Source organism: Carassius auratus, chromosome 25, assembly GCF_003368295.1.
Source record: "Carassius auratus strain Wakin chromosome 25, ASM336829v1, whole genome shotgun sequence".
Lineage (NCBI taxonomy): Eukaryota > Metazoa > Chordata > Actinopteri > Cypriniformes > Cyprinidae > Carassius > Carassius auratus.
Genome location: NC_039267.1, coordinates 10,507,987 through 10,521,395, shown reverse-complemented (window position 1 = coordinate 10,521,395; position 13,409 = coordinate 10,507,987). Strand labels below are relative to the sequence as shown.

The 13,409-nt window shown below is 37.7% G+C and overlaps 1 protein-coding gene and 1 pseudogene across 1 annotated transcript; both read right to left on the bottom strand.

The window, feature by feature from the left end:
- Positions 1–60: 60 nt before the first annotated feature.
- Positions 61–9,621, bottom strand: LOC113043243 (matrix metalloproteinase-15-like; annotated as a pseudogene).
- A 165-nt stretch (positions 9,622–9,786) lies between these two features.
- Positions 9,787–13,043, bottom strand: LOC113043876 (pancreatic secretory granule membrane major glycoprotein GP2-like). The gene is made up of 9 exons (XM_026203455.1): positions 12,905–13,043; positions 12,782–12,830; positions 12,584–12,688; positions 11,912–12,120; positions 11,654–11,811; positions 11,295–11,537; positions 10,508–10,691; positions 10,315–10,420; positions 9,787–10,230 (listed from the first exon to the last, which is right to left on the bottom strand). Exons 1-9 carry the CDS (start codon positions 12,926–12,928, stop codon positions 10,118–10,120), a joined length of 1,191 nt encoding a protein of 396 aa, XP_026059240.1. The 5' UTR covers positions 12,929–13,043; the 3' UTR covers positions 9,787–10,117.
- Between the last annotated feature and the right edge of the window lie 366 nt (positions 13,044–13,409).

Genomic DNA, 13,409 nt, shown 5'->3' with positions numbered 1-13,409 from the left:
CTCCAACCAAAACCAAGGAAGTGCACGATTAGCAGAGGAAGCTAAAAATTAAAGAGGTACTTACATCCATATACTCCATTTTATTGTGAGCAAGCTATATACCAGATAATATCTGTGAACAAAAGCAATACATGCCCTGCATGATTTACTCATTTGTTAATACAAAAAAAATGCAAATCAAAAATCTAATAAAACATCAAATTGAGAGTTGTTCATTTGGCACTACAAAAAAAAAAAAAGAACAAAAAAAGGAACAAACATTCATATTGACATGAAATACAAAAAACACAGGTTTAAAACACTGAAGGCCACGTGAACAAAGCATTTTTTTTTTTTTTTGCTCAAACTTCACCTAGTCTACTAAGAAGTAAAAACAAGTACATAATACAGTGGTGATGGTCTTCACTATTAAGGCACAAATTTGGCCTTGAAAGGCACTGACGGACACAATCCGAGGCCAGGAATGCCTCTCAAAATAACTTCACAACCGGGGGAGACTGGAAGTACAGTGGGGAAAACAAACTTTGAGGGGGGAGAAAGAAGAAGGGGTACGCTTATGTAGGTCACGATGACAGTACAGCCACGCCTCGAATGGCCTTTCCTCCCTCCTCCTCGTCTTTGGCACGCTCAGAGGAAATGCTGGCAGGCTACAAGCCCCCATCCCCCTCTTTTTCTCTCCATAAAGTCCCAAATCAGCAACATCTGTGTAATGCAAGTCAGACAATGCTCCACGGGGGAAGAGACTATAAACCCTGCTAAATGTGCGTGAGACAATTTATTAAGCCTGGCTTTTCTTTTAACCCTGTGCCTTCTGCAAGGCCTTGCAACGGAGTTTGCGGTTTCCTCCATTATTGAGGCTAGTTCAGCAGAGGATGTGAAAGAAATGTGCTGATCTGAGCTTGTTTTCATACATCCAACGTTTCCCACAGTCTGCAATCGAACAGACTCAAGAGGGAAAAACTCGCAGACGGACGAATCACTCGTAGCATGTAAACATGAAAAAAATGACCACAAAACAATCAAAAGTGCAAATTCTACATTGGGAACAGGGTTTTTGATGGGATGAGCACCATAAATGACAAGGTGGGTCTTTCTCAGAAAACATGTGCGGGAAGGTTTGGCTATTGGGTGGCGAAAGTGTGCGAATGTTTTCAGACCCACTGCTGCAGGGATCTTTTGCAGTGAACTAACACTTTGGACGTCTCTTTCCTCTGGAGTGTGGTGATGATGATGTATATGACTCCCAGAATGCACAGCACAAGAACTAGAGGCACGATCACCAAAATGAGGGTCATGATGTGTTCATCAGTCTCGTTCACTCTTAAAATGACATCATCTTCCTTTTTCTCATCTTCTTCATCATCATCTCGTTCGTTGTCAGCGTCTTGATTCTTGTCGTTCGTCTCGGGCGATCGATGGTCAGGTTTTACGTCCGTTTCTGCGTCAAAGTGCACCCGACAGCCCATGAAATCGTTTAAAATGGATCTTGGGTATCCAGTGTCAACCTTCATCCGCTTGTTATCGAACCTCCAGTACTTGGTGTCTTTGTAGAAATAAGTGTACGCTGTGTGGAAAAGAGTTAGAATGTTAATTAGCGTATATAAATACACCAGTGACTAATGATTCCATGTAATCATCGGCAAATGCTCGATCAAACAAGATTCTATCCAGGCTCTGAATTCCAGAGCTATAAAAAGACGTGCCAAAGATGCTCATAAACCATGGAGTGAAATTAGAAGTGAGAGCAGAACGTTTTCAAGTCAAAGGTCTTATTGCACCCCAGCTTTTTAGCAATGAGGTCACATTTCCCTCTCAGTTTTGGATTAATGGACTCTCTTTTTTCATGCATTCAGCTGTGAAATTTTCTTGAGCAGCGTCCCCCGGCCTGACTCACCTCCATCATCGCTGAGGAATGCCCCTTTCAGGGAGCCAGGAATGGATCCCCACTCGCCCACTGGTTTAGGGTAATCTTTCTCCACGGCACGGGATTTTTCACTAAACTGCCAATATCTTCAGGATAAAAATCAAATAATACTTTAATTCTATGTCTATGCTAATACAAAAAGGATCAGTTCAATATTTTTTCAACAAAATAAAAAAAGGCACAAGTCATAATATTTCAGTTCATAATTAAAAGAGCGAAGCAAGAAATTATATTTTGTTTACAAAAAAGAAAGAAAAAAAAATCAAGCTTATGCATTTTAATTTGTGATTTAATCATAATAAATTATTATATTTTATATATTGTTATATTATTGATACGACAGTCTTAAAGATGCAATAGGTGATTTTCTTCAGATTTTTTTGTTATGCTGGTTGAAAGTCCTATATTGCCTATATTTCTTTTTAAACCCACCACTAAAAGATTAAGACACTACCTGACCCAAAATATCACCTAAAGTTTCTACTGCTTTTTCTTAGCCATTTCAGAATCTGGAAAAATGACTGGGGCTAACTTGTTACTGCAGTCGAGCGATATGAATATGTGTGATGTACGGCATGATAAATGCTCGTCACTTCTGCTGCCGAAACTTTGTCAGCCTGTGGGTCATTTGGTTTATTGAAAAACGACTGCACTGATTTGCATGTTTCTTAAAGGGGGGGGGGGGGGTACAATGGTGTTTCATGTATTCAGAGTTGTTCACAGTGTTAAAAAGATGGATTCTCATGCTAAACAGGGCCAAAGTTTAAAAAAAATAATTTACCCACTCATTTCGGTTCAACCCGAGCATCACTGGAAGGTACGTCCAATCAAAGCACTCATTCCGAGCGTGTTTATTGACTTTCCTACCTGCCAGTCAACATATGCATTTGCATACCTCTGCGCACCTGGTTCGCGCAGACAGGATATGTCATCAGCGCGTTAACGTACGATATGCAGACAGAGCGAGAACGGCAGGCAAACATCAACAATCTGATCTTCCTTCATGGTATTGTAGTATTTTTACTAACGGTACTATAAAGTTCTCACCGGTAAATGACACATGGTGTATTGCAGTAATGCTGTGATGTTGTAATGCTCGACTTTTTTTTTTTTTTTTTTACACAAAGTTTTATTTTTATTTTTGTTGTTGTTGTTTTCAGGTGAAAAGTTAGATTGAGTAATATGTGGACAACTTTTTTATTTTTATTTTTTTAAGTTAACTATCCTTTAATTTAAAGGAATAGTTCACCCAAAAATGAAATCATCATTTACTCACCCTCCACTTCTTCTGATGCACACAAACGATTATATTACAAAAAAAATGTTGTTAACCAGTTGACAGTAGCCACTGACAACCATTGCATGGAAGAAATTACTTAGAAGTCAATGGCTACTATCAACTGTTTTGTTACCAAAATGTCTTCAGAAGAAAAACTCCTACAGGTTTTTTTTAACAAGTGGATGATGAATAAATGATAACAGGATTTACATTTTCAGGTGGACTATCCCTTTAAGTCCCAGATAAAACTGCCCACTAAAGTAGCCTCATGTTTTTCTGTTAATGGCTAACTCTCAAGCATGACACATCTGGCCTTTCCCACAAGGGCCCCAGCATGTTTACCTGTCTCCTCTGAAGAAGTGCGTATAGCCTGACGGTTCCCACCACACTGCTGTGTCCACTCTGTCAGGCATGCCTTGACCATAACGAAACAAGTCCTGAGGGTATCCGGGCTCCACGTCTGCTTCTCTGAAAAGCCAGTATTTACTTCCTGCGGGAGCGATACAAAATACAAAGAGGGAATGGACAAAAAGCCACATTAGATGGAAAGACTTGAAGGGGAGGGCTTGCATGGCTGAGAGATGATATCACAGAGACCTCTATTCAGTCAATGAAATTGCACAGAAAAGGTTTTGTGTTGCATGAAGCAAAGTTCTCCTCAAACCTGAAATCTCATAATTTGCATAAACAAGAAAACAACAACTGTGTCGCTTTCTAATACACGTGCCCTGCTGCAAATTGTCCAGGTTTCTTCTCTCAAAATGAAAACAGAGCAGTCAGCATCTGGAGCTGAAGCTGACGCAATGCAGGCGAAGTCCTGAGATGCTGCCAGACTTTTCTTCTTTCCTCTCTGAGAGTTTTACAGGTGACATAATTTGACTCCAAGATGCTGTTACAGCAAGAGGAACAGATGTTTCAAGGAGAAGTAGATTGATATCTGGGAAATATTAAATTATTTTGATGCTTTGTCGTTTTCAAAGATGTTGGTCATCCACGATCACTGTCATAAAGATAACTCTCGATCACAATATTTACAGCTTCTCTGGGGCAAAAAAAAGAGGGGGATAAAAAAAAGAAGAAAAAATATATATAAAAAAACAAAAAAGTGCTGTCAAATTGATACACTGTGATTATGCGCATCCAGAAAAATGTTTGCATTTACATAATGTATGTACTGTGTATATTTATGTATATAAAAATACACACACACACGTGTGTATATTTAAGAAATATATTGTATAATATATACATACACTACATAAACATTTATTTTGAATGTGACAGCATTTGTTTTTTTCAATTAAAACAATTAGATAATGTTTATTACTGTTATCATTATAATTGTTTAAAAAAATTGTAATCATAAAATAATTAAAAATACATAATTTTTCATCCTCTTTTCTTGCTTTAACAATTAACCTCACTTAGATTAAGTCATTTAAACATTTATTTCATGACTCAGACCTTTAAAGAACACGAATTTCCCATCATGCCGTTCATAGGCAGCGTCTATGTCCTCTGGAAGCCCCATCCAGAAGAAGGAGATTGGCATTGGGTAATTATCCAGAACCCGGTTCCTCCTAACCCTCCAGAACCAACGACCCTGACAAAGAATAAAAACATCCATGTAGTCATAACATTTACCGCAAATATTTATGCCTTATCAGAATGGTTTGACCATCTTCTTGCAGACACCGGATCCAAATTATGGTCAAAAACAAACTAAATACAATTGCTAGTGGTTTAAGACATATTTATATGGTTACTATAGTGTTCACTGTTATTAACCTTGAACACAAACATCTCGCCTCTCAGTACGGTCACTGTGTCAAAGTTCCCCTCGCAGATGTCAGGTGCATCCTGATCCGTGCGTGCTGTGGGCTGGGGTCTATGGGACCTCCTAGTGGGGCGGACCGGAGGCACCCAAGGCCTGGTGGGTTGCACTGAGGGTCTGGTTGTTTTCGGTTGGGCCACTGTAGTTGTGGGCTCCGGCTCAGCCGTGGTTGTAAACAGGGTTGTGGTGGGAGGTACTTGAGTGGTGACAGTCTCTGGGGGTCCTGTAAAAACCAAACCATAATGTATTTTCACACTTAGCTAAACATCCTCTTTTCCACACATACTGCATAGACACAGTACGCGTCACTTTTCCATCCAGCACCAGAAGGCCCATGAGGCTCATTCAGCCAGCAGTGGAAGACTTTCAAATGGAGAAAACCGACTCAAGCAAAGACACATACGCTGAAAAATTCATTGGTGTGAAATCAATGCAACTGGAGTGAAAACTCAAGCACATAAAACAGCAGAGTGAGGATAAACACTGTAACATAAATGTGGCACAGCTTAAAGAAATCACTGGATAATGACTGTTCTGCATTGGGAAAACTCACAGTTGCACAAGATACACATTTTGCTAATTTTTTAACTGCAAAAGTGTCATTTGGATAACACTGACAAAAATGTATTTGAAATAATTCTCACTGAAAATGAATGTGGCGTTCTAAGTGTGCTGTTATTTAGTGCAATAAACCTCGGATATTTCAATGTTTTGTATCACTCTGGGTTACTTGACTGTGTTAGTGGTGGGATTTTTTTTCTGGTGGGAACTCTTTGTGCAGGTTACATCATTAAACCAGACAAGTGAAATTAAATCTTCACTAAACTGATTCATTCAGAAGCAAAACAGAGTGAATCATTAAATCATACAGTTAACCGATTTATTAAAAAACATCGATTCATTTAGGGCTGAAACAAGTGACTGTCTTAATGAGTGAATCACTTAGTCAATCAATTCATGAAAAAAAAAAGATTTAGAAAGGAACAAAATGTTATTGTATTTAGGAGTGAATCACTGACACATTCATTTAACTGAATCAATTTAAAAACAAACACTGATTCATTCAGGAAAAAACAAGTGACTGTGTTAATGAGTGAATCACTCAGTCAATCAATTCAATAAAAGAAATTGATTTAACAAGGAGCAAAATGTGATTGTATTTAGGAGTGAATCACTGAATCATTCAACTGAATCAATTTAAAAACAAACACTGATTCATTCAGGAACTAAACATGTGATTGTCTCAAAGAGTGAATTATTGAATTGAGTAGTCAACAAATTTGTTAAAAACATTCATTCAGAAACAAAACAAGTGACTTTATTGGTTGAAATATTGAATTATTCACTCATTTAGAAACCACAAACCACTACTGGATTTGTTTTGTTCCATTGGGGCTTTGTTTGGAACTATTTTTGATGGCAGAATGAAAATGGACAACTTAATTTCCAACACTGTATCACAGATGCAATTAACTCAATATTAGGCTATCATTTATTGCATGAACTGTTGTGTAAAAGCCATATAACATGCAAATTAATGTGAATTCATACCATGGACCTAATTTAGAAAGGTTAGTTAACTGAAACAGGAAATACCTCAGACTACTTACCATAGATCTGGTGAATGCCATTTATATCATCTTCAGTCAATGAGAAGCTTTCTGTGTCCATCCACTGGTAGAAAGGCGCCATGATCGCAGAAGGGTTGTTGGAGTGCTCTAACCCCAGCGCATGTCCCAACTCATGAACCGCAACCAGAAACAAGTCAACACCTACAACCAAACAAGAACAGCAAGTTAAATGACTAAACTATAAACAAAGAAAAAACAACGGGTTAAATCTGTTTCTGAACAGTTCAAAGATATTTAAAATGTTGCTAACATTCATACATTTTCTATGGAAAAGTAAAAAAAAAAAAAGAAAGTAAATTTACTTTGAAGTAGGAAAAAGACTGCAGAAAATTGTTCACACCTGAGCCCTCCCGTTGGTTCAAGGTCCATGGCTCGTCTATATCGAAATGTGTGTCTCCTCCCATTCCGGGACCAGGGAAAAAAGCGTGTGCCAAAGAGCCCCCTTCCCCATCAAAGAGAGACATATCCCCATGATACCCAGAGGCAAACAGTAGTATTATGTCAGGCCCCTCACTACCATTCTTTATCTCGTGATACGGGACCTCCTCGAATCGCAGAGGCGTTACTTTCTCCCAAACCTTGAAGGCTTTGTGAATAGCCTTGTAGGTCTGCTCCTTGCCCACTTTGGGTGAGTGGTTCTGAATACTTGGGCAGAAAAATAAAGATTTTTTCCCCCTCATCATTAGCTTGATGATCATTAACTTGAACAATGTAAACTGAATTTGTTCTTCTGGTTGATTCACCTGTAAGTCAGCTCGCCCTGGTCCCATTTGTGGCCAGTAAGTGCATATCGCTTACGCCGAGTACCTCCCTCCGCTGACTCCTCAAAATGATCTGGCACTCCACAGCGAGGTCTTTTCATGGCACTGAAAAATAAAAAAATAAAGAATATTAATGCTGTCAAACGTTTAATCGAGATTAATCACATCCAAAATAAAAGTTTTTGTTTGCATAATATATGTGTGTCCTGTGTTGAAGCTCATCAAGAGAATGATGAGAATGCTCATCAAATCATTCTTATCATTAAAAAATACTAATTTTATTAAGTAATAAGTGGTATAGATAAGCTTCTTGACCTAGTTACACTGTAGTGTACACTGTATAAACGTTTCTATTTTCTCAGTTAACACAATCAAAACAGACTAAGTTCATCTTGTTGTTCAACAGGCAGTTGAATAAGAAAAAAAAAAGTCATACTTAATAGTGATCAAGTCCATATGTCCGGTCTCCTCCAGGCCATAGAAGCGCTGCATGTTCTTAATGGCACTAGAAAGGATCTGGGCCGAGTGCATGGTGGACATCTGTCTGCTAGCCTGGGACAGGTAAGCCATAGGTCCTCAGCCATGACTTTAAGGAACAACACACAGAAAATGTCGGAGAGTTGACAAGGTGTTGCAACAACTACTACCAAGAAGTGTGTTGACGATGGGATTACACAACAGAAAGAAAACATGAACATGCAGGAAGACATTAATAAACAAGTTGCTTTTTAATTACGCAACTATTCGTTAGAATCCATCAGGAGGTCTGGAGTAAGAGAAGTCTTAAACTAAATAAACAAAAAAAAAAAATGATTTGTGCACCAGAGGATAGTTTTAAATGTTTAGTAAAGAATTACATTTTAATATGAAGATTAATATTTGAAGGTGTTCTTTTTAGTTAAGACCACTGTCACAGACTACAGATGTAATCATCCTGAGGCACATCCATGACACCATCTGATGTTCATCAGAGGTTGCAGAAACTTCCTATTATAATTCTTGACGCTGAAAACCCTATGGTCCTGTAAGGAGTAGATAGAAACTATAAAATGTGCTTTTTATATAAAAAAATTCAGTTTTTTTTGTTATGTGTCCAGTAACCAATAAGTTATTTATGCTTTAAAATACAATAATAGGGTGATCATTAGATTTTCACACACACACAATACATTTAATAATAAAAACCATTGTTGTTGTAACAGCATTATATTTAATGAAAGCTTTTATGACCTATATAAACGTAAATGTATTTTTTATTTTTGTTCTGGGATATGTCTAACTGTTACACATTTATCACATGAAAATTATAGTTATTTAAAAGTTTAGCAATCATCCACACAATTCAAGTATGAATGGTGTTATTAGTAAACGTGATATTATTAGAACTATGAGTTGAAAAGTGAAAAAAAAAAAAAAATCGTTCAAACCTATTGCTAATTGTCAAGTTTTCTACAATTTGATTAATTGTCCTCTACATTATATTAAACCTAAAACTCATACTTTCACAATCCTGGAAGACCAAAGCAAAATGTAGCCAAACAGAATTTCACAACTCTATATGTACAGATAAACTCCACAAAGTTTGTTTGGTGTCGTCAGTATTTCAGCACAAAACACAAAACTAAGCATTAAGTCTACAAACCTCTGCGTTGAAAGCATCATCTTCTGCAGTCGTTTCAGCAATGTTGACACACAGCAGGATGAAAATCACAGTAACGAGTCTCAGAGACCGATGCGACCTGCTCCTGCGGACTGACATCTCTCCACTCCGGGACAACAATGAACACACTACGGTGCCTTCTCCTTCCCAAGAACCGCGTGATTAGATCGCAACCCGGGAAAATCTAGTCTTTTATCACCAAAATAATGCAATTGTTCTTCTCGTACCACAAACTCACCAGTTCAGTGCACGGTTTTCTTATCCAATCAAGTTTTATGCTTGTATTGCTATGCATGCAAACAGTTCGCATATCTCCAGTGGCGCGCGCACGCTTGTAAACTATAACATTAGCTTGACCTGCAGCTATGAACGCATTAAATACTGAATAAAAGACTACTTGGTGATGTGCATCGCACTGTTTGTGTTGCTATCAGCACCGCTTGGATAACCCCATCAGGAAATGTCGAGAACCAGGCGGCACTCGAAACGATCCTCAATCTGTTGCAGGACACCAAAGAGGAGCATGAAAGCTCATGATGAGGATCTCATGCTTGCTGATCTGCAGAATGCAGGCGCACGCGCACCCCATTCCCTGCCCACTTTTTCGGTTTACCTTTGTGATATTATGCACACCATTCTCGGATTTATAATAAACATTATATATGCATTCTTGAAAAACGGAGATAAAAAGGAGCTGTACCGAAATTGGTTTATTAAAAGAACAAAAACCGTTATGCAGATGTAACTTACATTTTTAGTTCTCACTGCCACCTGATGTTCATATACAGTACTGTAATTATAAAGTAGGATTCATATATAACGCAAGAAAAATGTATCTCTCTGTAAATCACATTCATCCAATTTTACTTCAAAACCAAAGTTTTCTTGACAGAACATTAATGTTCACTGAGGGTCCATTACCATGGAGTGTTCACTCAGAGCTAACATGCTAATGGTTAGCTTGTTCACTTGAGGTAGTTTTTATACCCAACAAAGGCCATTGTGTGTTGGGTGAAAATGTGATTTATTTAGCTATTTGTCATGTGTCTTCGATTTCCTGCTTTGGCAATACTGATAAGGACAAAAAGGAAGATGCCCAGAGTCCAAATCACTGCCAGTGGAAGAACCAGTGCAAGGAGATCTAAAATTGGACAAAATGCATATGGGTCAAACATGATAAAAAGTATGGTATATATGTATTAAAATGTCATAGGACACTACATACTTATCGTAGGTTGGACTGGTAGCTCTCGTCTGATTGGTCCATAAGACAGCAGGCCTTGAGCCTGCTCATTCATAACCACCTCTCTTTTGGATACGGTTTTACATTCCTAAAACAAATAAGGTCAGGTTAACAATGGAAAACCAAATGGTTTATAATAATAAAAAAAAAAGAACAACAACAACAACACACTTACAGGAATACAAGACTTTCCATCCTCAGGTGTGCAGAGATGCACAGCGCAGTGCAGGTAGAAAATGTGGGGCTCGTATACAAACCGAAACATATCAAACGAATAACGGACAGTGGACCCTTCACCGTTTCTTCCTGCAGGGTGTGCCGTACCATTACCAAACGAAGTCGTTTTGTCATTTGTGCACCTTGAGGTCAATTTAAAAAAATAAAATAAAAATAAAAACCCATCAAGACACTTCTGACAGGTGAAATATTTAGTTATTGCAACCAAATCTCATGAGAAAAACGTAATGATTACACAAACCACAGATTTCATATTTACAGTGTGATGTGTGGAAACACCCGAACCATCAGTGGAACTTAGTTTGGAAGGAACTATTGAGTAAAGGTGTTCCCACTTTTTGTTGTTTGACAAAATTTTGCAGCCAAAAACCCGTAATTTAAACAGGAATCCATGAGATCGGGAGTGTCGCTTGAGGGTAAAAGAAATTCCTCCCACAACAGACAGCTGCTTGGTTTAAATTGAAAGTGTGCAGCATTGATTTTCATCTACAAAATTTCACCAAAATGTTGCTAATGTGACTTCACCTTAAGTGGTACATTGCTACACTATTGCTTATGGGCAATGGACCTTCTTTGCCTGCAAAATTTCACAAAGTTTCTGTACCTTCAGTTACCAGTTCACCCAAAACAAAACACCCATGAATTGCCACGAGTGTGTTAGCAACTGATCTTAAAAAGAGACATTTGGATTAAAATTTTGCAAGCTTGACATTCACAATACTAACCCATTTACAAGCAGCGAATGGCTAAATCCTGACTTATCATTAGCTTGAGGAGTCTGAGTCGCCCAACACTCATTTACTTTCAGATGGAAGAAATCTTCAGGCTCCGTCACTTGGATCTGGACATAGATTTGATCTCCAAGCTTAATAGTAGGTGCGCTGGTGAAAGCCTCAGTGTACGTGTGATCTTTAAACAGGTTCATCTCCACCTTGGCATCCACTTCACTCACCTTGAACATCCTTTCACTTCAAAAAAAAAAAAAAAAAAAAAAAAAATCTGTATGGTTGGGTATAATTTGAAAGTACGTTTTAAGCAAAATTTTATTTTTGGGTGGACTATTCCTTCAAAATCAATGTGTTACCTGGAGAAAGAGATGATGGGAAACTCCAGGCTGAGTCTACGGGTGTACGGATAAATGCACTTGTACTCAAGCTGTACAACTGGATCCCTCACAATGTTTCCATAGATAAGTGGGTCAGACATCATCGTTAAGGAGTACACTATGTGCGTTATGTTCTTCTGTTTAAGAGTGGATGGCATTTAGGGACATGTAATGTGAACACTGATGCTGGCATAGTTTTTTTTTTGGGAGGTTGGGGGGGGGGGGGTAGTATTTTACCTCCAGAGGTTTGCCTCCACATGCAGTGTACTGGTCCATTGGTGTGTGCACCATGAAATAGACTGATCCAGAGATCTCCTCTCTATGGGCTCTACAGCTGGCATTACTCAAATGAACGGCTTCTATTCCCACATTGTAATACTTGAAGAACTCTTCATCCACTAGGATGGAAATGAAGTCTTTGCCACACGTCACATTCATTACTGCGACTTGAAAAGAAATATTAGATTAATACAAATTGTTAAATTACAATAACATTGGAAAAAAACAGTAAGTTTGTTAGTCTTAGGTGGTACTTCGTTAGCCAAGCAACCAGATTCAAAAGACATTCTTTAAGGGAGGGAGGCATGCATGCTAAGAATTCTAATTCTTGAGAAGAATCTTAAAAATAATTGTAAACAACTTGAAGTTAGGATAACCTAACCCTAAAGCTCATTTTATTCTTATTTTTTATTAAGATTAGGAATAAAATTACATAATACACTAAAACTGAGACAACCCAAGTTAGACAAAAGTTTAAAGTGTATTAAACTTTTAGAAAATTATTCAAGACTTGAGAACATGGCCCCAGCTTGACAACTAAACACCAGTCTAGGAGATCAGTATAAACTAGTTAAGACCAGCAGTTCAACCGGTTACACAGTTTAGGCCACAAGGTTGAGTCTTCTTTACCCTGGTCGCAGAGATCTCCAAAGAAGCCGATAGCACATTTACAAGTTCGCCTCTGTGACAGACTGCAGGTAGAGTGGTCAGAACACTGCGATATCTCACATTCACCTGAATGAAAAAAAATATATAAATAAAAAAATAAATAAAAGGTTTAACAACAAGACTCGACTGAGATTCAATATTTATCACATGTGACCTTACCAGAAATACTCCGAACAGCACAGAGTAACGTTACAAGATGCAGAAACACCTGTGAGAGAAATTACAGGGAGTTAAAAATTATAGAGTTAAAATCTGACACTGAGATCCTAAAAAAATAAAAACCTTTGATTTCTGATAGCCCGTCATTTGTCAGCTAATCTTTTTTTTATTTCGATTTTTTTTGTTTGCTTGTTTGTTTTAGAAAATAGCAGTTGGTAGCCTAATATCTAGTCTATATGTCAAATGGAACCTATTTACGTAAATAAGGATTAAATACATCAGAGATGAGCTTGCTACATTAATTTGATTAATGACAGCTGTAACAAATGCCTCTGGTCGTCTGATTGACACATTAAATGACCAATCACTTCTTTGATATGACGTTTATGAGGCGGTACCGACGAAATATAAATAAAAAGGCAAACATATTAAAAATACATTATCAGACACATGCATAGCTTGTTATTTCATTGTTAACGTTACGTTATTCATAGGCTACATTATAATAATATGTTCACATAAATAAACATAACACTTTGACTATTAAAGCTATTAAATCCAGTCATATTCTTAAATGACAGCATTTAACAGCATAGGCCTATTAAAATATATATATATATATATATTC

Bases quoted from the DNA above. Each gene is read 5' to 3' on its own strand.
- LOC113043876 (XM_026203455.1), bottom strand. From the start codon at position 12,928: ATGACGGGCTATCAGAAATCAAAG. The intron at 12,689-12,781 runs GTAAGGTCACAT...TTTTTCATTCAG, and splicing joins TGCTGTTCGGAGTATTTCTG to GTGAATGTGAGATATCGCAG. The intron at 10,692-11,294 runs GTTAGTATTGTG...ATTGACCTCAAG, and splicing joins CATTCGCTGCTTGTAAATGG to GTGCACAAATGACAAAACGA.